This window comes from Strigops habroptila, chromosome 20, assembly GCF_004027225.2.
Source record: "Strigops habroptila isolate Jane chromosome 20, bStrHab1.2.pri, whole genome shotgun sequence".
NCBI classification, from domain to species: domain Eukaryota; kingdom Metazoa; phylum Chordata; class Aves; order Psittaciformes; family Psittacidae; genus Strigops; species Strigops habroptila.
The window spans coordinates 1,493,099-1,512,416 of record NC_044296.2 but is presented as its reverse complement, the minus strand read 5'-3'; the positions used below and the strand labels follow the sequence as shown (position 1 = coordinate 1,512,416).

The window sequence follows — 19,318 nt, the reverse complement described above, 5'->3', positions numbered from 1 at the left end:
CCATAAGATCATCCAGTTTCAACCCCCTGCCATGGGCAGGGATGCCTCAGGATGAGGATCTCATCCGCATCCTCATCCTCTCTGCCCTGCCACAACAGCTCTGCTCCACACCAGAGCCTCGTCCCTCTGGAAAGCCCCCCCTGACCCCGCTGCTCCCTGCGGCTCACCCAGCAGGTCCCACTTACCCCCTGCTCGGTGCTGGGTGCCCTGGCCCTGCACTGGGTGCTCTGGGCTGTGTCCTGGGGCCGGTGTCTCTGGTGCGGCTGCCGGGCAGCTCTGTGCTTCCGGGCAGGACACAGGAGCCTGTTTTACCTTGGGGCTGAGACAAAGTCCACGGGTGATGCGGGGAGCAGGAGCACACCACGCCCTGGCAGGGTGTGTGCTTGGCTCCAGCGCTGGCACCAGGCGCGGCTGGGCCCCACCGCCCTGGAGCGAGCCCTGGCATCCCGGTTCCGGGCACATCCAGGACCTGCGGTGGGCAGAGACCCACAGGCAGGTGGTGATGGGACCGGGGGGTCCTGACCCCAGCACTGCCCCTTGGGACAAGCAGGAATCCGGGATGCCACGTCCCCTTCACCTGGGCACCCACCAGCGTCGCGCCTGCATCCTCCCAGCACCCCGGTTCCTACCCACCTCTTCTTCCCCACTCCTCTGGCCACGTGTCCATCACCGCAGCATCGGGGCTGCCAGCGTGGTGGTGCTGGGACTAATCCCAACCGCACTGCCCTTACCTGCGCCCTGAGGACCCGCCATGGTGGGGTGTCCCTGCACATCTCCCTTGCCTGGTGTCACTGGGTGCTGGGGGACAGACCCTCTGGGGCCTGGGGACACACAGGGGTGTCAAAGCTCCTGCCTGGCCCCATCACTGGGGGTTTATTCCGCTGGGAGAGACGTGTCCTGGACACCCCAGGCTCATTGGCTCCGGTGCTGCCGGGGAGGAATGAGTGTGGGGAGCTGTGGGGATCCCCACATGCTCCTGCTGTGCTGCTGGGCCGGCACTGGCTGTGACAAGGCTTGTGGCTGATGGAGCCAAGGCTGGAGCACCAGTGTCCCCACATGGGGCTCTTGCATCCATGAAACAGACAGAGGAGAGAGGATGATGGAAGCCTCTGGGCAGGGATGAGAGGGGCTACAGCCCAGGCAGTGAGGGGCTGGCAGAACCCATCCCCAGCACCCCAATCCCCAGCATCCCCCTCCCCAGCATCCCCATCTCCATCATCCCCATCCCCAGCATCCCAATCCCCATCCCCAGTATCCTCATCCCCTTTGGCAGCATCCCCATCCCATGATCCCCCTTCCCAGCATCCCCCTCCCCAGCATTCCCGTCTTCATCATCCCTATCACCCCCATCCCCAGCATCCCCATCCCATGATCCCCATCCCGGCCCCTTCCCACCGGGTGCTGTTCCCGGTCCCAAGCAGAGGCTCCAGGCTGGTTGTTCACACAGTTTATTTGCTCGGTTCAGGTGTCTTACAAACAACGGGAAGGGCCGGGGCGGGGGGGGAGAGGGGGGGGCGGAACTTCAAACGGCTTCGGCACAAGTGAAAAGCTCGGGAATGCGGGAAGTGCACTTCAGCGGAGCCGGGCGGGGGCTGCGGGATTGGGCTGGGACACACGGATGGGGTCCTCAGCCCCGGCCCCCCCCCCGCCCCGTGGGGCCCGATCCCGCTCCCTGCGCAGCGGGGGCAGAGGGTGGGAAGGGGCCGGGGGGGGGGGGATGTGGGACCTGGGATGGGGTGAGGGGGTGTGGGAGGTGACGTGCGGCCCCGCTGGGGACCAGCCCGGAGCCAGCCCCCAGGAGCCATGGGGCACCCGTCCGAGCCCCCCGCTCTGTGTCCCCCCGGGGGTGCCAGCCCCGGCCCCCCCCTCCCTCCCCATCCCAGCTCTGCCTCTCCCAGGGGGCTTGGGATCATCTGTCTCCCCATGGGACACAGCCCCAGCGCCTCCCCTATCCCTGTAGTGACTCCATGGGGGGGGAAAACTGCAGCCTGGGTTGTAACTGGGGGCAGCAACTGGGATGTTATGGGAGGGGGTCACTGCTCACACGAGGGGGGTGGGAGAGAGGAAAGGCTTTGGGGGGCTGAGTCCCGTTTCTGGCAGCTCTACCACCCGCATCCCAATGGGCTGATCCCAATGCTCTGCACTGGCTGCACCGGGGGGGCCCCAGGGCACGGGGATGGGCACTGCCAGCCTGGCTGGCACCTCGGGCACTGCGCACCAGCATGGCTGGGACAGGGCTGCTGGGAGATGGGACCCCCCTTTGGTGACAGCTCCCACCCCAGGGCAGGGCAGAGGTGCCGAGATGAGCTCAGCACCCATGGGTACTGCCGGGGGCCCCCCGCCTGCCCCAGCGGGTCTCAGTGGGGAAGAAACGCTGGTGCTGGTGGTGAAATCCCCGCTGAAGGGCTGGGGCACAGGGAGGGCTGCACAGTCCCAGCACGGACACAGCATCGCATGGACACCCTCCTGGACCCCTGACAGCTCCCCGTCCCGGTGCCTGGGGTGAACTGGGCTGTCCCGCATGCCTGGGGCACCCAGCGCTGCAGCCCAGGACCCAGAACGTGGCTCTAAAAGCTGCCGACGCAGGGGGCACGGTGCTGGGCCACCCTCCTGTGGTTTGAGGAAGCACCGGAGCTGCCGCCCCATAGCTGTCCCCATGGGGCTGGGCTCCCTCGCTGCCATCACCACCCAAGTCACCCCGGGAGGACACGGGCACCGGCCACCACTGCTCAGCCCCAGCGATGCTGGAGGATGGAGGAATGGCCCCGGCAATGGGAACTGGATGGTGACAGTGTCACCGCAGAGGAGCTCCTGCATGGGGTATCCAGGGGGACAGAGCAGCATCTCCCATGGGAGCCACACATGGCCCATGGGCCCCCTGCGAGCTCCCGGCTGTGCCCAGCATCGTGGAGGGGACGCTGCCCTCAACACCCTTCCCTCACATGGCCACGCTCCATCCTGGAGGGGCTCATGGCTTGGGGAGCCCGGGATTGAGGACGCAGGATGGAGCGGGGACATCCATGGGCAGTCAGGGCAGGGGGAGGGGATAGCCCAGGGCCTTTCCCTGCAGGAGAAGTGGATGATGGAGGTGCAGTGAATGGGGCTGGATGGGGCCGGCTCCGTGTCCACCGTGTGCTGGGTCCCACTGGCCACTGGTACCCAGGAGTCACCTACGGATGCAGCAGCAGCATCCTCCGAGCTCCGGGTGGGAAGTTGCCAGTGAGAGGAGGGAAAGGCTCTGGCGGCGGCGGCAGGAGGGTGAGGGGGTCTCTAATAAATACCACAGGCAGCGCTGGGCAGACGGGGCGAGCGGCGCCGCGGTCGCTGCTGCGGCTGGAGCTCTCCCGTGTTGGTGCTGCAGGAGGAGGGTCCGTGTCCGGTGGGAAGGAGCCCGGCGCGGGCCTGGCGAGCGGGGGGCCGGGGCGGAGGGGGCTCGGCGGGGGCTCACATCACCGTGCAGCACTTGCAGCGCTGCTTCTTCACGTCCGTGTCCTGCTCGGCCTCCTTGGCATCCGTGGCGTTGGCGCCCGGGTTCTGCCCGCCCGGGCTCTCCTCCCGCAGCGGCTGCGCGGCCGCGGGCTCCAGCGCGGTGCCGTTGGGCGGCGCGTGGTCCTTGTGCGCCGGCTCCGGCTTGCTCTCGGTGTCCTCGATCACCACCAGCTCGGCCTTGATGGTGCCCTCCAGCCCCAGCACCTTCTTGGTCTCGTCCTCGTCCTCCACGTTCTGGTAGCCCATGAAGATCATGGTGACGGGCTGCTCGCGGCTCGGCTCCGTCCCCTCGGGCACGGGGCTCTCCCGTGCCTTGGCTTGCAGCCCCGTGATCTCCCGCCGCGGTGTCGCCTTCTGGCTGCCCGCGGCGCTGCCGGGCTCCTCACCCACCTTGGCCGCGGCGCCTTCGCTCAGCGTGGCCTCGTCCGCCTTGTGCAGGAGCTCGTCGACCTCGGAGGAGCTGAGGGGATGCGCCCCGTTCTGCAGAGCCCCGTCCTCGGCGCTCACCGCGTGCACCACTGCGGGGACAAGAGGAGGAGCAGCGTGAGGGCAGCACGAGTTGACCTGGACAAGCTCCTGCTGGTGTAACCCTTCCCCTCCCCAAAGCCCCTCGCAACGAGGCCGGGACCCCCCCGCACTGCCTGGCCCCTGCCCGGCAGCAGATGGAGAAGCCAAAGAGAAAGCACAATGTGAGGAGCTGTTCCCAGCCCTTGGCTCCTCCGGAGCCTCAGCCCCGGCGAGCTGCCAGGTCGCGGTGGCGAGCCGAACGGGATGACTCCGGCCACGCCACGATGCTCTGCGGCAGATCCCCGCTGCCACCACCTAACACCCCAGCGAGGTGCTGCCCCACCACGTCCTGCCGCTTCCCACCGCATCCCGCTGTGTCCCGCAGGGGCCGCGGCGCTCTGCACGGCTGCTGGAGGCAGCAGACGGCAGCATCCCAGCCTCCGGCTCATCGCGTTTTCCACTTGACTTGGGGCATCATGCGATGATCTGTGCAACAGCGCGTTGATGGAGCGATGGATGACACAGGACCAGCACACGCTGCCCTGTGCCGATCGCTGCCGAGGCGCATCCTCGGAGCCAGCGTCCTGAGCCAGGCACAGCCACGGCCACACTGAGGGTGTTGAATGGCACCGGCTGCCGGTGCCGCGCGGTTCCCTTGGAGCGATGGTCACCACTTGGCCACCAGTGTCCTCAGTAACACGCTGCAGCTCCGTGGCTGGTCCTTGCCGCTGACGCAGCCATCCCTCGTGTGACACCGGGCCCCTCGGCGCAGGTTCCCAGAGGTCCCCAGAGGCAGGGGCTGGTCCCTATTGCGGCACATCCACTGTGCCCGCAGCCAGCCTGGGCTCACCACAGTGCCAGTGCCACGTTCCCCTGGGTCTTGGACGCAGCAGATCCTCTTCTCTGCACTGCAGCAGCGCAGGGTCACGATGTGCAAACTGGATGGATCCCACACCGGGGGGCTGGGGTGCAGGACCGGGGCTGGTGTGGGGTTGCCCCCATAAGTGTTCTCTGCAGAGCTGGTGAGGGCAGCCAGGAGCAGCCCCGGCACTTCCCGGTCCCGGTGCCCGCCGGAATGCTCCGGCCGCTGCTCCCTCGTGCCCTGCCCTTTGCTCCTGCCGCCCTCTGGCACTACGGGATGGGCCGTACCTTTCAGCTCATCCTCGTACACTTTGACCCCCTGCAGACAGTGGTTCTGGGGGAGCAGGGTGGTGCTGGACAGGACCTTGGTCTCCCCAGTCACTCTGTCCTTCTCCACAGTGATCTCCACCGAGTACATGGCTGGGACACAAAGCACACAGCGCACGTTACAGCGGCCCTGGCCCTCCCCAGCCCCTGCGGTGAGCAGGCGCGGTGCGGTGCGATGCGGTGCGGTGCTCAGCGGCGTTAGCGAGGCAGCGGGCGGCAGCAGGAGTGGTGAATGGCAGAGGCGGGTGTGACATCCCGGGCACAGCATTCCTACCGGGACTCACGGGGCTGTCGCCATCCCAGCATCCCCTTACCTCCGCTTCTGCATCCCCCTTGTGGCACTGCGGCTGGCAGTGCCGTGTCCGTCTGTCCAGCCGGTGAGGACCAAGCTCATGCTTGGTGGCATCCCCCTGTGAGGGGTTTGGTGGCCCCAGTGGGACAAGCAATCCTCAGCATCAATCCTTCAGCTCCTGGCCAGTCCCTGCTGGCACCGGGGTCGCCTTATCCCGGTGGTGCTTTGCTCCGATGACCCCAAGATGGGCTCTGCCACAGCCCGGCCTGAGCCATCCCCCCAAAACCAGAGCAACCCCATCCAGCAGCGGAGCCGGCCCCAGGGCCCCCAGCTTGGCCGCTCCATGCTCCCCCCGGCAGCCGGCCATGGGGCTGTGGGGCCATGGGCACAGGGTCAGCCACGGCGGCACCAACACGCTGCTCCCTGACCCATGTGCCAAGAAGCCGCAAAGAGAGCGGGAGGTGAAGGATGAAACCGGAGCAGAGACATGGAATGGGGGGTGAAGGGGGGGCCCTGAACCACAAACCAGCCACGGGGTGGAAGCGAAAACAAACCCTCTGATTGCAAATAACTGATGTTCTGTGCCTTGGGCTTGGAAAGCCATGGAGCGGTGCCAGGGCTGCGGAGCAGCAGCGAGCCGAGGGGCGGCGCGGGACAGGAGCAGGGAAGCGGCCGGGAAGGAGCATTCCTCCCGGGAAGCGGGCACCTACCGGCCTTCATCATGTCAGTGCCTTCCACTGCCTTCATGGGGCTGCTGGAGACCTTCTTCTCGGCTGGAGATGGAGAGGAGAGAACCGCCTGAGCCCATGTGCCCATGGATGGCACCGGAGTGCAGGAGGGGATGGGGACAGGGGATGGGGCTGCCCCGGCTCCCACCACCACCTAGGGCAGCACCACCCGGGAGCAGGGACCGCGGCCACGTTGGGGATCACCTACCCTTGACAGTGCCCAGAGGACTCTGCAAAACAGAAGGGAGAGGTTAGGAGCTGCCGCACACCCGCTGCCGTGCACCCACTGCCGCGCACCCACCCTCAACCGGGGCACGGGACCTGGCACAGCACCGGCAGTGCTGGTCCAACCTGCCCACTGCTGCGCCAGCACCAAGAACCAGCTCTGGTCTGGCTGGGGGTGAGCAAGCACCAACCCCCAGGAACCTGGATGGGCTGCCCGGGATGGACTCTTCATCAGGGACTGCAGCGATAGGACAAGGGGTGATGGGTTCAAACTGAAACAGGGGAAGTTCAGGTTGGATATAAGGAAGAAGTTCCCTGTGAGGGTGCTGAGGCGCTGGCACAGGGTGCCCACAGAAGCTGTGGCTGCCCCATCCCTGGCAGTGTTCAAGGCCAGGTTGGACACGGGCTTGGAGCAACCTGCTCTAGTGGAAGGTGTCCCTGCCCGTGGCAGGGGGTTGGAACTGGAGGAGCTTTAAGGTCCCTTCAACCCAAACCAGGCTGGGATTCTACAACCCCTCTCGTGCTGCCTGTGGAGCGCGGCCGTGCCCACCTTCTGCGTGTTGGGGACGGGCTCGGCTTTCTCCTCCTTGGCCGGTGCCGCTGCCACCTCTGCCAGGTTCTCCTTGGTGGAAGCTGCCGAGCTGCCGTTCTCCAGCGTCTCCAGCTCCTTCTCCAGCCTGTGGGGAGAGCCGGGGCTGAGAGGCCATGGTGCAGGCAGCGCGGTGCAGGCAGCAGATCCACCAACACAGCCCAGTGACACGGCACAAGGGAGAGGGGAGGCACAAATCGGCCCCTGGGCTCATGTGCAGGGACAGACTGACCGACCTCCAGCATGGCCGTCGCCATCCCTTGGCTGATGGGATGGAAGAACCCCCTTCACGGGCACAAGGCAGGGAGGGGGACTGACCCCATGGTGTTCTCCTGCTGTCCCCATGCAGTGACAACCAGCTGTGCCACACGCCTGTGCCCTCATTCCATAGCACAGAACGATGCTGCTCCATCACTGTTCCTGTTTGAGCTTCCCACCACGGCGACCGCCCGTTCCCAGCCATGAGCCCCACCGGGACGTGGCAGAGGTCAGGGGAGTCCCCAGGGATCCATGTCTGTGTCAGTGGGACCCGTCTGTCACCGTGGTGGCAGCACCCCCCGGCAGAGCCCCCCCCTCAGCTCCCGTCTCCCCGTGAGGCGCCGGCGGAGGAATGCACCGCGCCATTAGACCCACACAAAGGCCCCTTCGTGCCTGACCCCTCTCTGCACTGATGCGCGGTAATTAACAGCACAGCCGTGACGGATGGCATTCCTGCAGCCGGGACACCCCCCCGGCCCCCCCCGCCGCCAGCACAGGCACGACGGGGCCGGGCAGGGGCTGAGGCTTCTCTCCGCCAACCTCCCACCCAGCCCCTTCCCCAAGGGCTGACCCACCACGATGGGTCCATGGGGAATCAGCACCCGTTTCCCTGCCCTGCAGTGATCAGGGCTGCAAGGACCGAGCAGCCCACCCGGGGGGGTCCGTGCTCAGAGGGGCTGGATGGGCTCCGGGACCGGATGCAGCCCCTGGATAAGGAGGCATCTCCTCTCTCAGCAGCTCCGAGCAGGATCACAGCAGCATGTCCTGTGCTCGTGCCTCATGCCCAGCACATGGGATCGAGCTGCACCTCAGCATCCCGCCTGCCCAGGGGGTCTCTGGAGGGTGTCACACCCCAACACCATCCCTGTTACCTCTGGATGGTTTCCTCCAGTTCCTTGGTCTTCACCTCGTCCTCCTGCATCTGCTTCTTCATGGCCTCATCCTCTTCGGAGGCTGATGCCGGGGCCCCCTCCAGCAGCCATCTCTCCCGCAGAGCCTTGGACTGGGGAGCAGAAGGGGGTCAGGGTCCTGCCGGCGCCGCAGCCGGGGGGTTCCCGGTGCAGACACAGCCCGGGGGTCCCGGGGGATCCTCACCTTGAGGTGCTGCAGCTGCCTCCGGTCGTCCTCGAGCTGCCGCCTTTTGTTCTCGATCTCTGTCTGACGCTTCCGCTTCTCCTGCGGGATGAGAGCGGCAGAGCCGGGGTCAGCACAGGGAGAGGGGCACATCCCTCCCGGCCTGGGCAGCATCCCCGGAGCGGGGGGCGAGGGGCTCCCACAGGGTCTGACACAGGGACACAAGCCCGGGGGAGCTGCCCCATCCCTGCCCTCACCGGGGGAAACTGAGGCACGGAGGGTGCAGAGACACGGGGCTCTATTCCCTGTCTCCAAGAGTCACCTTCCCCCTGGCCGGCCCCGTGGAGTGAGCTGCCAGCACGGGGGAACCAGGGCCCCCCCTGGGGCCCATCCAGATCATTTGAGCAGGGTCAGCCCCAGCCCGGGCAGCGTCACCCGTGTCCCTTCTCCTCTGGCCAGGAACAATTTGCCCTTTGTGCAGCGGAGATGGGCCGGTAGCGGATGGGATGGGGAAGCTGCCAGCCCGTGGCGGGGTTTAAAACCAACCCAGCGCCCTGCTCCATGCCGGGGGGGCTGCTATTAATGTCATCACCAGTGCCCATGGCTGGATCTGCACCATCTCCAGCCCCATCCTGCGAAAGGGTGAGGGGAAATCAACACTTGTTTCCCTCTTGGGGCTCATCAAGATGCTGCTTCATTAATTAAACCTCCTGCTCGCTCTGTCCCTGTTTCACCAGCACAGCCAAGCCCTTCGGGATCCTGCACCTGGCTGTGTGTGTCCCTGGGACCGGCAACCTCATCCCCGCTGGGGTCCGCTCCGGGTGGCACAGGGATGTGGGGACATTGGGATGCGGGGACACTGGGATGAAGGACACTGGGATGAAGGACACTGGGACTCACCGCGATGGCCTGCAGCCGCTCCTGCTGAAGGGTGCTGGCCTCCACAGCCCTGCAAGAGAGCACAGGGTGCAGTGAGGAGCGCAGTGAATGGGGACATTGTGCCACATCGTGCCACCACCCAACCGGACACAGCCACGGAGCAAGGCTGGACGCTTCCCTTCCGCCCGCTGCTTTCTCCCCTTCCCCTCACAGAGCCGAGTTCCCCTTGTCCATGAGCTCCTCTGCCTGGATCCCTGGGAACAGGCGCCTCACCCAGACCTGGCACAGCCGTACCCACTCTTGCCATGGCGCAGATGGAAACGGTGACCACGGCCAGGCTGGAGCGGTGCTCCCAGTCCTGGCCATCCCTGCGGTTCAACCTGGCCCACACTTTCCATTCCAAACCCATTTCTTGGCTGCTGACACCTTTCCTGGACGGTGACCTTTCCGGGCTGCACGCACAGGCACACGCATGCACATGTGCACAGGCACATGGACACACACACACACATGAACACGGATGTTCATCATGTGCCCAGAGGTCCCAATGCAGCTCTTCCAAGCCCTGAGGTGCCTTGTGCCCACATGCCCCAGTGCCACAAGTGCCCCGAACCAGCCTAACCAGCATCGCAGTCCCATGGGGCGCAGTGAGAGCCCCGATGCCGCCAGCATCAGGTGCAGGTCCAGCAGTTGCCTGGCGCCCTGTGGTGATGGGGGATGCTCCAACACCACGGGAGCCGGCTGGATGCTCACCAGACGGTGCTAACGAAGTGCTTAGCTGTGACAGTAATTGGGGTGGGAGGCACAGAGGTGTCGTCAGGAGATGGATCGGTGCCACTTGGTTCCCAGAGCACAGGACAGCAGAGCCTGCGAGCAGGAGGGAGGGAACCCGGGGAGGGCCCACATGCCTCAGCTCCAGCCCATGGCTGCTGCGGCTCTCGGACTCGGTTATGCCGGTGGTTCAGTCACATCCATGTCACAGCTCCCAGGAGAGGAGCCCTCACAGGATGCAATGGGCAGCACCATGGCCCCAGCACAGCGGGAAAAGCCATTAGCAAGGAGCCGGTGCAGAAGCGCCGTCCCACTGCAGCTGCATGCTTGGACCCACTGACATGGGTTGGAGCCAGCCCCAGCTTCATATGGCACCAACCCCAATGGGAGGCACAGGGAGGGCAGACCCGGTCCACCCTGGGGTGCGCCGAGGTGCCAGATGGCAACGGAACCCATGGGACATGTAGCAGGCACTGGCAGCAGCTACACCACAGCCGCTGCACCAGGCTCCAGCACAGGGGTGAAACTGCCTGGGTCCCCCCGAGACCAGCCCATGGCACCCCAGACTCAGAGCACTTTGAACCAGGGCCTGTTCCTCTCCTGTATCCTGCCCTATTTGACGGTTCCAAACTTTTACAGCATTCCTGAAACGTCCTGTTCTGCTTTTCCTCCCTCCTCCATCCTCTTTATTTTCCATTATTTGCTACAGTCTCCACATTCCCGGGTCGAACGCCAGGAATCTTCCTGGCCCAGGGAAAGACGCGGAACAGAATGGATGCCTCTCGCTGCACCCTGCAGCCCCAATTGCCCGAGCACCTTGTGCTGGACTGCAGCCACTGCCCCGGGAACACTGATCCATCCCACCACAAGCTCTGATCCATCACACTGGGGACACTGGGCCCTGTCCCTGGGATCGGCTCCCTGGACTGCCGGGAGCAGGAAAGCGGAGCCAGGGCCCAAGCCAGAGCACCCCCCCCCCGCCACCATCCTCCTCTTCCTCGGCACCCCCGGGCCGGGCCGGTGCCAACGGGGCCCCGGTGACTGATGGCTCCGCCGAGGCGGGAGGCGGTTCCCTGGCAACGGCACCATGGCAACGGCGCCATGGCAACAGGGCGAGCCGCCGGGAGGGGGGATGCGCAAACCCAGCGCCACCAAACCCAGCGCCACCGAGCCCAGTGCCACCAAACCCAGCGCCACCAAACCAGTGCCACCAAACCCAGCGCCACCAAACCCAGCGCCACCGAGCCCAGGGCCACCGAGCCCAGGGCCACCAAATGCAGTGCCACCAAATCAGTACCACCAAACCAGTGCCACCAAACCCAGTACCACCAAACCAGTGCCACCAAACCCAGGGCCATCAAACCCAGGGCCACCAAACCAGCGCCACTTAGCCCAGTGCCACCAAAACAAGGGCCACCGAGCTCAGTGCCACCAAACCCAGCACCATCAAACCCAGGGCCACCAAGCCCAGAGCCACCAAAGCCAGGGCCACCTGGCACCTAGGGAACCACAAACTGGGAAAAGAAGCCCAGAATGAGCCTTTCCTCCTCCCCCCTCACTTCACCAGGTCTCCTGAGCTGCGGTGAACAGGCCCATGCTGTCCTGCCCGGTGTCCGTGCAGTGCATGTCCCAGCCCTGTGGGTCCTGGCGCAGCTCCTCGAGCCGTTCCTGCATGCACCACATGGCTGGGAAAGCCACGGGTTGTAGTGTGGGAGACGAGGCTGAAAGGACCAGGGATGCAGGTGGCACCGGGGGATGATGTCCCGGGAACTCCCACCTGCAACGGCAGCATTCCCCAGACCCCCGGATGGATCCGTGCACATGCGGGAGCACGCGTGTGCCCCATGCACGCACTGTGCTCTCCTTCGCTCTCCAGCCCTTTCCAGCTCTGCTGATGCTGCCGTTTCCTACCATCACAAGGGAAGCCCGTGACCTTTTGTCTCCTCCCCGCCTGACACGAAACAATAATGTTTATTTGCCTTCCTCTGTTTTTTCCCATTAGCTCATCCAAATGTGTGAAGAGCCGCTTCGAGCTGCTCCTCCACTCCCCTGACCTCCGTCCCCTTTCCACCCACCCAGCTCCGAGCCAGGGGGAAGGAAGGGAGAGACCCCGGACCCACACACCGGCATCGGGGGGGGGGGGTGGCTGCGGGGCCCGGAGCCCGTGTGAACGGCAGCACCGGCAGCAGTTGAAGCACCGGCACTGATTTACAGCCCCATTCCCGTGCCAAGAGCCGGGCCCCTTGGCCGGGCCTGGAGTGACGCTGCCGTGGGGAGGCTGCAGCCTCCGTCACGGAGCCATTAGCAGCGGGGCCGCTATCGAACGCCCTCACTGGGTGCTCATCGACCACAAAGGCTGTGACACCACGGAGCTGAGCACGGAGCGGCTGGGCACAGGGTTGGACCCCTTTGCTCAGGTCCTGGTGACACCGGGGCTGCTCCAGCCCTGCCCCACGGCGCTCAGCCCCTTCCCTTCCCCGAGCTGTCTGTGCAGCCCCATCCATCGCTGCTGCTGCCCTGTGAGGAGATGGGGACAGCAGGGAGGTGGAGGGAGGCGGGAGGAGGAGATGGCAGCCCCAGGCTCCCGAAAACGCAGGATGCATTAGAGCAAGCAGCGCTGCCTGATTGATTCTTCGGGCTGAGATGTGGGCTGGGAGTGCCAGGAGAAAATGGATCCCATGAATATTTGATGAACGGAGGCTTGGGGAGGGAGTTTGATTGGAAAATTACAGATCTTTCAAACAATGGTTCAAGTGCCCTCCAAACACTTGGGTTTCCAGCTCCCTTCCAGTTAGAGGAGCAAGGCTCCACCAGGAAACTCCCCACAATTTATGAATGAGCATGGAGCCGGCCTCTCCCCACACCTGGGAGCACTGACCAGCCGGGACACGGCTCCTGGCACCTCGGGGCTGTGTCACTCGGTCCCTTGGTCCCCATTCACACAAGGCAGTGCGGCTTTCCTACCCCAATGCCATGTCCATGGGCACACACAAGGCTCCAAGGAGCAGCAGGAACGTGGCTCCAGGCAAGGGCACCCCCATGAGCCCCAGGAACCTGCAGGAGCTTGGTCCTCGGCGCCAAGCCAAGGGGCTGGGCTCATCCCACATCCAGGCATCTCCACCAGGAAACACCTGGCTGGGGCAGGATCCGCCCTGGCTCCTCTCTGTGCTCCGGGGCTGCTGCAGAGCTTGTCCTCACCCCCCAGAGCAGCTTCTGTCTGGGGCCCAGGGGCTCACTCGCCTCTGGATGGAGCAGACGGGCTCCTGTGCACGCTTCTGCCTGCGTCCGACCCTGTCCCGACGCTTCCTGACTTTCCCCCCGGCCCTTCCTTGCTGCCGGCACCTCCACTGCTGGAGACGGGCCCACACCACAGCACCACAGAGACCGCACGAGATCCTGTGCAGGGAAAGTGGCTGCTTCTGGCCAGGAAGCTGGAACACCAACACCAGCAGCTTCCCAGGAAACCTGCCCCGGTTCCTGCCTGGCCCCGGGTCCAGCCAAGAGGCTCCGTCCCACCACAAGTGGCCAAACACTGTAGGGATGGACCTGACCTCCTCTGGCTCCCTGCAGCCAGCCAGGAGGCAGTGATGGCCCAGCCTGGGGAGCATCAGCGGGGTTCTGCTTCTCCCCAGCAGCAGCTGGAGAGCCCCAAGTCCCTTCCCAAAGCTCTCCCAGATGACTCCTCAGGCAGAAACCTCCCTCCTTCCCCAGGTATCACTGTCAGCTTCGCATCAGGGATGAGCAGGGTTGGGAGGGCAGGACCACGAGAGTCCCCACTCAGAGGAGACCCGGAGGGGAGAGCAGTGACCCACTGAGACAAACCACCAGAGCAGCCAGATGTGGAGATACAAACCCTCCAGCTGCTCAAGAGCATCAACAGCAGCAGGAGCTTGGGACAGGCGAGCAGCCCTGATGGGACCAGCGTCTTCACAAGAGCTGGAAGCTTTCAGCCAAACCTCTCCAGGCACCAGCGGCTCGCGGCAGCCAGGACCCTCCTCCAGCCACTGCCAGTGCCAAGGCGAAGCAGGAGCCAAAGCAAGGCCGGCAGCACGCTCCCCAGCACCCATGTTCTGCTGCAGAGCCAGGGCCGACGTCAGGGGAGCACCTTGCTGCATCCCCACTGCCCCAGGACTCTCCTAAACCTCCCAGGCTCAGGATTTGTGGGAGGAGGACTGACCCAGTGAGACCCGGAGCTGCAGGGCTCCTCGCTGCCCGGTTCCTGCAGCTCCTCATCCTGTTCCCCAGGGCACGTCGTGCTCCTCGGTTCTGCCCTTTCCCTCACTGCCTTTTGGCAAATCACACACACATTTTCCTCCCCAGTGAGGCACTTTTCTGAAGGGACCAGTACACTGAGGAGCTGCCCAAAGCCATGGACCTGCCTGGGCGAGCTCTCTCCTCTGGTCCCTCCAGCAGCACGGGGCGCTGCTCCACTTCCCCAGCCCCACAGACCCTGCGCCTCTGACACATCCCCAGGCCCCCACCAGTGCCCACTGCGCTGCTCTCAGCCCTGGGCCAGCCAGAGCCCACCCCGACCCCAGGAACCCACCATCCCACCCCTCTCCAGCGCCCCACGGGGCTCTCCCTGGGTGGGAGGTGCATGGTGGCGAGTGGGACCTGTTGAGCACCCAGCATCTCGCCAAGAGCCACCGGGACAAGGCGAGGTGCCCGATGGAGGGTGGCTGACCCCGGGCAGGGTGGATGCCCCACAGGGGTTGTGGGGAGACCCTTGTTTGCTATGGTGGGGACTGAAGCCATGGGAAGGAAGGAAAGGCCCCGGTGAGACACGGCTGCTGTCGCTGGCACCCGGCGCGGTGAGCAGCCGCCCAGCCCCGCGCTCTCCCAGCACCAGCACCAGTCCCTGCGGGGCAAAACCAGTGCGGGGCAGGATGGATCCCAGCCACCGGCCTCCACCTGCTCCCTCCATCGCCTGCAAAGCCCCATGCGCGGCTCTGAGCCCGCCTGCAGGCACCGACCGACGGGGCAGGGCCCCTCCGCAGCACACAAAGGACGAGGCCGGGGTACGGAGAGCGCCCGTCCGTCCACCCGGACCCCGCACAGCAGGAGCCGCGGCGCAGGGCCGGGGGTGCGGGCGCAGGGGGGGCTCCGCGGTCCCGCACCCCCGGCACACGCAGCGGCAACAACAGGTTCAAAACACAAAAATAAACGCCCCTCCCACCTACCCCCCCCCGCCGCTTCCCGCACCGCTGCCAGCGGAGACGCGCCCCCCGCAGCCCCCGCGCCCGCTCCACACCGGGGCCTCCGCCGCTGCACCCCGAGATGGAGCCCCGGCACCCCCGGGCAGGGACCTGAGCAGCACCGGGGGGCGCGAGAGCCCGGTGTGGGGGTCCCGAGCCCCGGCATCGGAGGGATGCGAGGCCCCGGTGTTGGGGTCCTGAGTCCCCAGGATTGTGGGGGGGTACAAGCCCCCGGTTTCATGGTCCCGAGCTCCTGTATCGAAGGGGATATGAGCCCCCGGTGTGAGCTCTGTGAGCCCGCGGTGCGGGGGTCCCGCAGCCTCGGTGGGGGGTCCTGGGCCCTGGCACTCGGGGGACCCCCCCCTCCCACCCCAGTACTGCGGTGCTCGGCCGGAGGCCCGGGGCCGATACTCACTCCATTTTCCGTGCGGGCTGGGCGGCGGCTCCGGCGGGGTCGGGCCGGGCGGGGCGCGGTGGAGCGGGGCCGGCGGCCGCCGGCGTCCCGGCGCTCAGGGCCCGGCGGGCGGCGGCATCCCCGGCGGGGCTGCGGGATGCGCAGGGATGTCGGGGCCGCGCCGGTGCTCCCGCCTCCCGCGCCGCCCGCACAGCTCCGTCTGCCGGGCGCGGCCCGCCACTGCCGCCGCCCCTCACCCGGCCTCGGGGCGCGGCGCTCCCGCCCGCCGCTGCCGGCGGCCCCGGGGCTGCGGCTGCTTTTGGGGTGCGGCGGGAGACCCACAGCGGGTCCCGGCTGCGCGGTGACCCGCTCCTTGCCCCGGACACCCCCTTTTGCACCCCAGCACCCCGGCACCCCGGCACTGCCCTGGCCGAAGGCCACTCTCATCTCTCCCGCTGCACCCCCATGGCCCCGGTACCCAGCCCTGAAGGTGCAACCGGGGAGAGGATGGAAAAGGGGGAGCCCGGGTCCCCCCTCACTGCTGCTGTTTCTCAACGCAAGGGCAGCGTTGAGCAAACGCTGGCAAACTGACACAGGAAGCCCTGAGCCAGGTTCCGACCACAGCCCGTTAGGAAATGCACCCACTGCCAGGGCTCCCCTCTGCAGCAGTGGGGTACACCCACCCCCCATACACCCACCCCCCATACACCCACCCCAGTACACTGATAACCCTGTACACATAGTCCCTGTACAACCCACAGCAGCCAGGCTGTGGCCAGCCCTGGGGATGCTGCCACATCCCGGGAAGTGTCCCGGGCCATGGCGGGGCCCTGCTGCTCCCACCTCCCTGCCAAGAGCAGAGGGGTTTCATCCTGAGGAGCTCCAGGCACGACAGGCTCCCAGCCAGGCCTGGCATGGGAAGCTGCTCTGCTTTCCCTCTCCCTTCCCCAGTCCGGAGCAAGCGGCCGGTCCAGGGGGAAGCTGCACCTACCCTTGTGGCAGCATTGCAGCGCCTGTGCTCCCCACCCGCTGCATTGCACAAAGCAGCAACACCCAGAAGGGAGGAAGCAGGAGGGAGATACCCGCTGGCACCCAGAAGTATTTAAGCACCCCCCTATCCTGAGCGGCCCCACAGGAGGTGACAGTGACCTGCTCTGCACCACCATGGTCACGGTTGGGCTCTTCATCCTCAGCCTGGGAGGCTCCATCCTGCTCCTGGCCCCGGCAGGTAACAGGGGAGCTGGGGCTGAGGGGGCTGCATGGTGGGAGACAGAGACCCTGGGCTGGAGCATTGGAGGGGGGGGGGCTCAGGACACCCTGGCAGCTGTTGACCACCTGCACCCCCCCCCCAGGCACCCAGGGGAGCTGGATCATCGGGGGAAAAGCGGTGGCCCCCCACTCCCAGCCCTTCATCGCCTCCATCCAGATGGACGGGCAGCACGTCTGCGGGGGCTTCCTGGTGTGGCCCAAGTGGGTGATGACAGCAGCCCACTGCCTCATTCCCCGGTGAGCCATGGTCCCATGCGGGGCCTAATCACATCCCATCCCCACATGGGACACAGCACAAACAGCCCCCCCCCATCCCAGACACAGTCCTGGAGTGATAGGACAAGGGGCGATGGGTTTAAACTGAAACAGGGGAAGTTCAAGTTGGATATAAGGAAGAAGTTCTTCCCTGTGAGGGTGCTGAGGCGCTGGCACAGAGTTTTCCCAGAGAAGCTGTGGCTGCCCCATCCCTGGCAGTGTTCAAGGCCAGGTTGGACACAGGGGCTTGGAGCAACCTGCTCTAGTGGAAGGTGTCCCTGCCCGTGGCAGGGGGCTGGAACTGGATGAGCTTTAAGGTCCCTTCAACCCAAACCATTCCATGGTTCTATAAACCCCCCCTCCCACCCACCCATGCACCTCTCAAGCCTCCCTGCTCCCTCCCACTGTCCCCCAGCCACAGCAGCACCCGCTCAGGGTCCCTCTGCCGCAGGCGCAACCCGTCGGTGCGTGTGGTGCTGGGCGCCCACCGGCTGCAGGAGCCCGAGGGGTCGCAGCAGGTCTTCAGCATCGCCGAGTCCATTGCCCACCCGCACTACAACCCCCGCTCGGTGGACAACGACATCCGCATGCTCAGGGTGAGCCCCGGAGGGGGGGCCGGGGGTGCCCCACGCGGGACCGAGCCGACACTAGATGTCAGTGCTTCTCCGGAGAAGCAGGGCCACGCCGTGGGGTGCGATGGAGGCGGGTGAGGACACACCAACCTCCCTCCCTCTGCTCCTGAGCACACGGGGACCAGTGCAGAGGGGCTGGCTGGCCTCTGAACTGGGGAGAGCAACGTTGGGGGGCTCAGCATGAGCAAGGAACTGGGGTGGGAATATGATGGGGCGCGATGCTTTGCCATAGCAGCAAAGCCACCCGTGCCCCCAGCTCAACAGGTCGGCCACACTGAACAAGTATGTGAAGCGGATCCGCCTGCCCTCTCCGCACATCGACCTGAAGCCCGGCACCGTCTGCTACGTGCTGGGCTGGGGGGACACGTCCAACTACGGTGACCAGCCCACCGAGCTGATGGAGGCCAGCACCACCATCGTCAAGCGGAGCCTGTGCCGGACGCTGTGGCAGGGCAAGGTCTCGTCCAACATGATGTGTGGGGCCAGCCGCAATGCCACGCTGCAGGGTGTCTGCGCGGTGAGTGCGGTGCTGGCGCCGGGCCCCCCCAAACACCCCCCTCCAGGAGACCCCCTCGTCCCCCTCCCACCCCCTGTGCTTTGCAGGGGGACTCCGGGGGACCCCTGATCTTCAAGAAGAAGGTTTATGGCATCGTCTCGTTCTCCGGGCAGAGGTGTGGGGACCGCCGGTACCCCGACATCTACACCAAGATCTCCAACTACATCGACTGGGTGCATCACACCGTGCACGGGCATCACCATCAGAAGGGGCAGCCGAAGCCCTAGTGGGGCTGGGAGGGGGCCCGGGGGCACAGGGGCTGTGGGGAGAGGTGTCGTGGCTGTTTGGCAGCCCCCGGGAGGGGAGAAGAGCACCAGGACTCCCCCGTCCCCCGTCCCAGGGGGGTTTGGGAGCTGATGCTCAGCCTGAGTCTGCCTGTTGTGGAGGGGAGATGAGTCCCCCCCAGCCCCAGCACCTCGCTCGGCCTCTTACAGTGGCAAATTTGCCTTCCTCAATAAAACCTTGGTCCCAAACCTCTCTTCATTCACCTTCCCTCTACCCACCCAGCTCTGGGGCAGGAGGAGCTCCTTTGCTCCCCACCATGGTCTGCCCACCCCAGGGATGTGATGGGGAGCTAGCAGAGCCCAGGAGGGTGGGCTGGGGCTAATCCTTCTTCCCAGCACTGCCCAGGCAGCTGCTGCCCATCTCAATGGGGGCTGGTTTTTCCAGGCTTTCCCTTCTCCTGTCCTTCCCCTATCCCATTACACCCCCCTCTCTCGCTGTCCCACTGTTCCCCTTTGGGTTCCAGACCCTGGGCTTGTCCTGGACTGGGGTGGATGGAGCAGGAGCCGCAGGAGGAAGGAGGAACCACCAGCCCCGCACTCAGGACCAGGCCCTGCCACAGAGGAGCCAGAATCCACATCCAGGCACTGCTGCCCCACAGAGCATCCCCAGCAGCGCCGAGGCTGCCTTGCTGCCGGGGTGGGGCTCCCCATCCCGTCCCATCCTGTCCTGTCCCACCCTGTCTCACCCCATCCCGTCTCGTCTTGTCCTGTCCCGTCTCACGCCGCACCCTCC

The 19,318-nt window shown here is 65.9% G+C and overlaps 2 protein-coding genes across 3 annotated transcripts; one reads left to right on the top strand and one right to left on the bottom strand.

Moving 5' to 3' along the window:
- Nucleotides 1–1,435: 1,435 nt before the first annotated feature.
- Nucleotides 1,436–15,894, bottom strand: PALM (paralemmin). 2 transcript variants are annotated; one of them, XM_030509084.1, is made up of 9 exons: nucleotides 15,611–15,798; nucleotides 9,251–9,299; nucleotides 8,372–8,452; nucleotides 8,149–8,279; nucleotides 6,980–7,106; nucleotides 6,413–6,434; nucleotides 6,187–6,249; nucleotides 5,146–5,277; nucleotides 1,436–4,007 (listed from the first exon to the last, which is right to left on the bottom strand). In XM_030509084.1, the coding sequence occupies exons 1-9, from the start codon at nucleotides 15,613–15,615 to the stop codon at nucleotides 3,445–3,447; spliced, it is 1,173 nt and encodes a 390-aa protein (XP_030364944.1). In that variant the 5' UTR covers nucleotides 15,616–15,798; the 3' UTR covers nucleotides 1,436–3,444. The 2 variants fall into 2 exon arrangements, with proteins under 2 accessions (XP_030364944.1, XP_030364943.1); XM_030509083.1 differs by lacking the exon at nucleotides 5,146–5,277 and having other exon boundaries at nucleotides 15,611–15,894.
- An 820-nt stretch (nucleotides 15,895–16,714) lies between these two features.
- Nucleotides 16,715–18,774, top strand: LOC115618006 (serine protease 57-like). The gene is made up of 5 exons (XM_030509082.1): nucleotides 16,715–16,817; nucleotides 16,942–17,095; nucleotides 17,565–17,709; nucleotides 18,002–18,262; nucleotides 18,349–18,774. Exons 1-5 carry the CDS (start codon nucleotides 16,754–16,756, stop codon nucleotides 18,526–18,528), a joined length of 804 nt encoding a protein of 267 aa, XP_030364942.1. The 5' UTR covers nucleotides 16,715–16,753; the 3' UTR covers nucleotides 18,529–18,774.
- The last annotated feature ends 544 nt before the right edge of the window (nucleotides 18,775–19,318 follow it).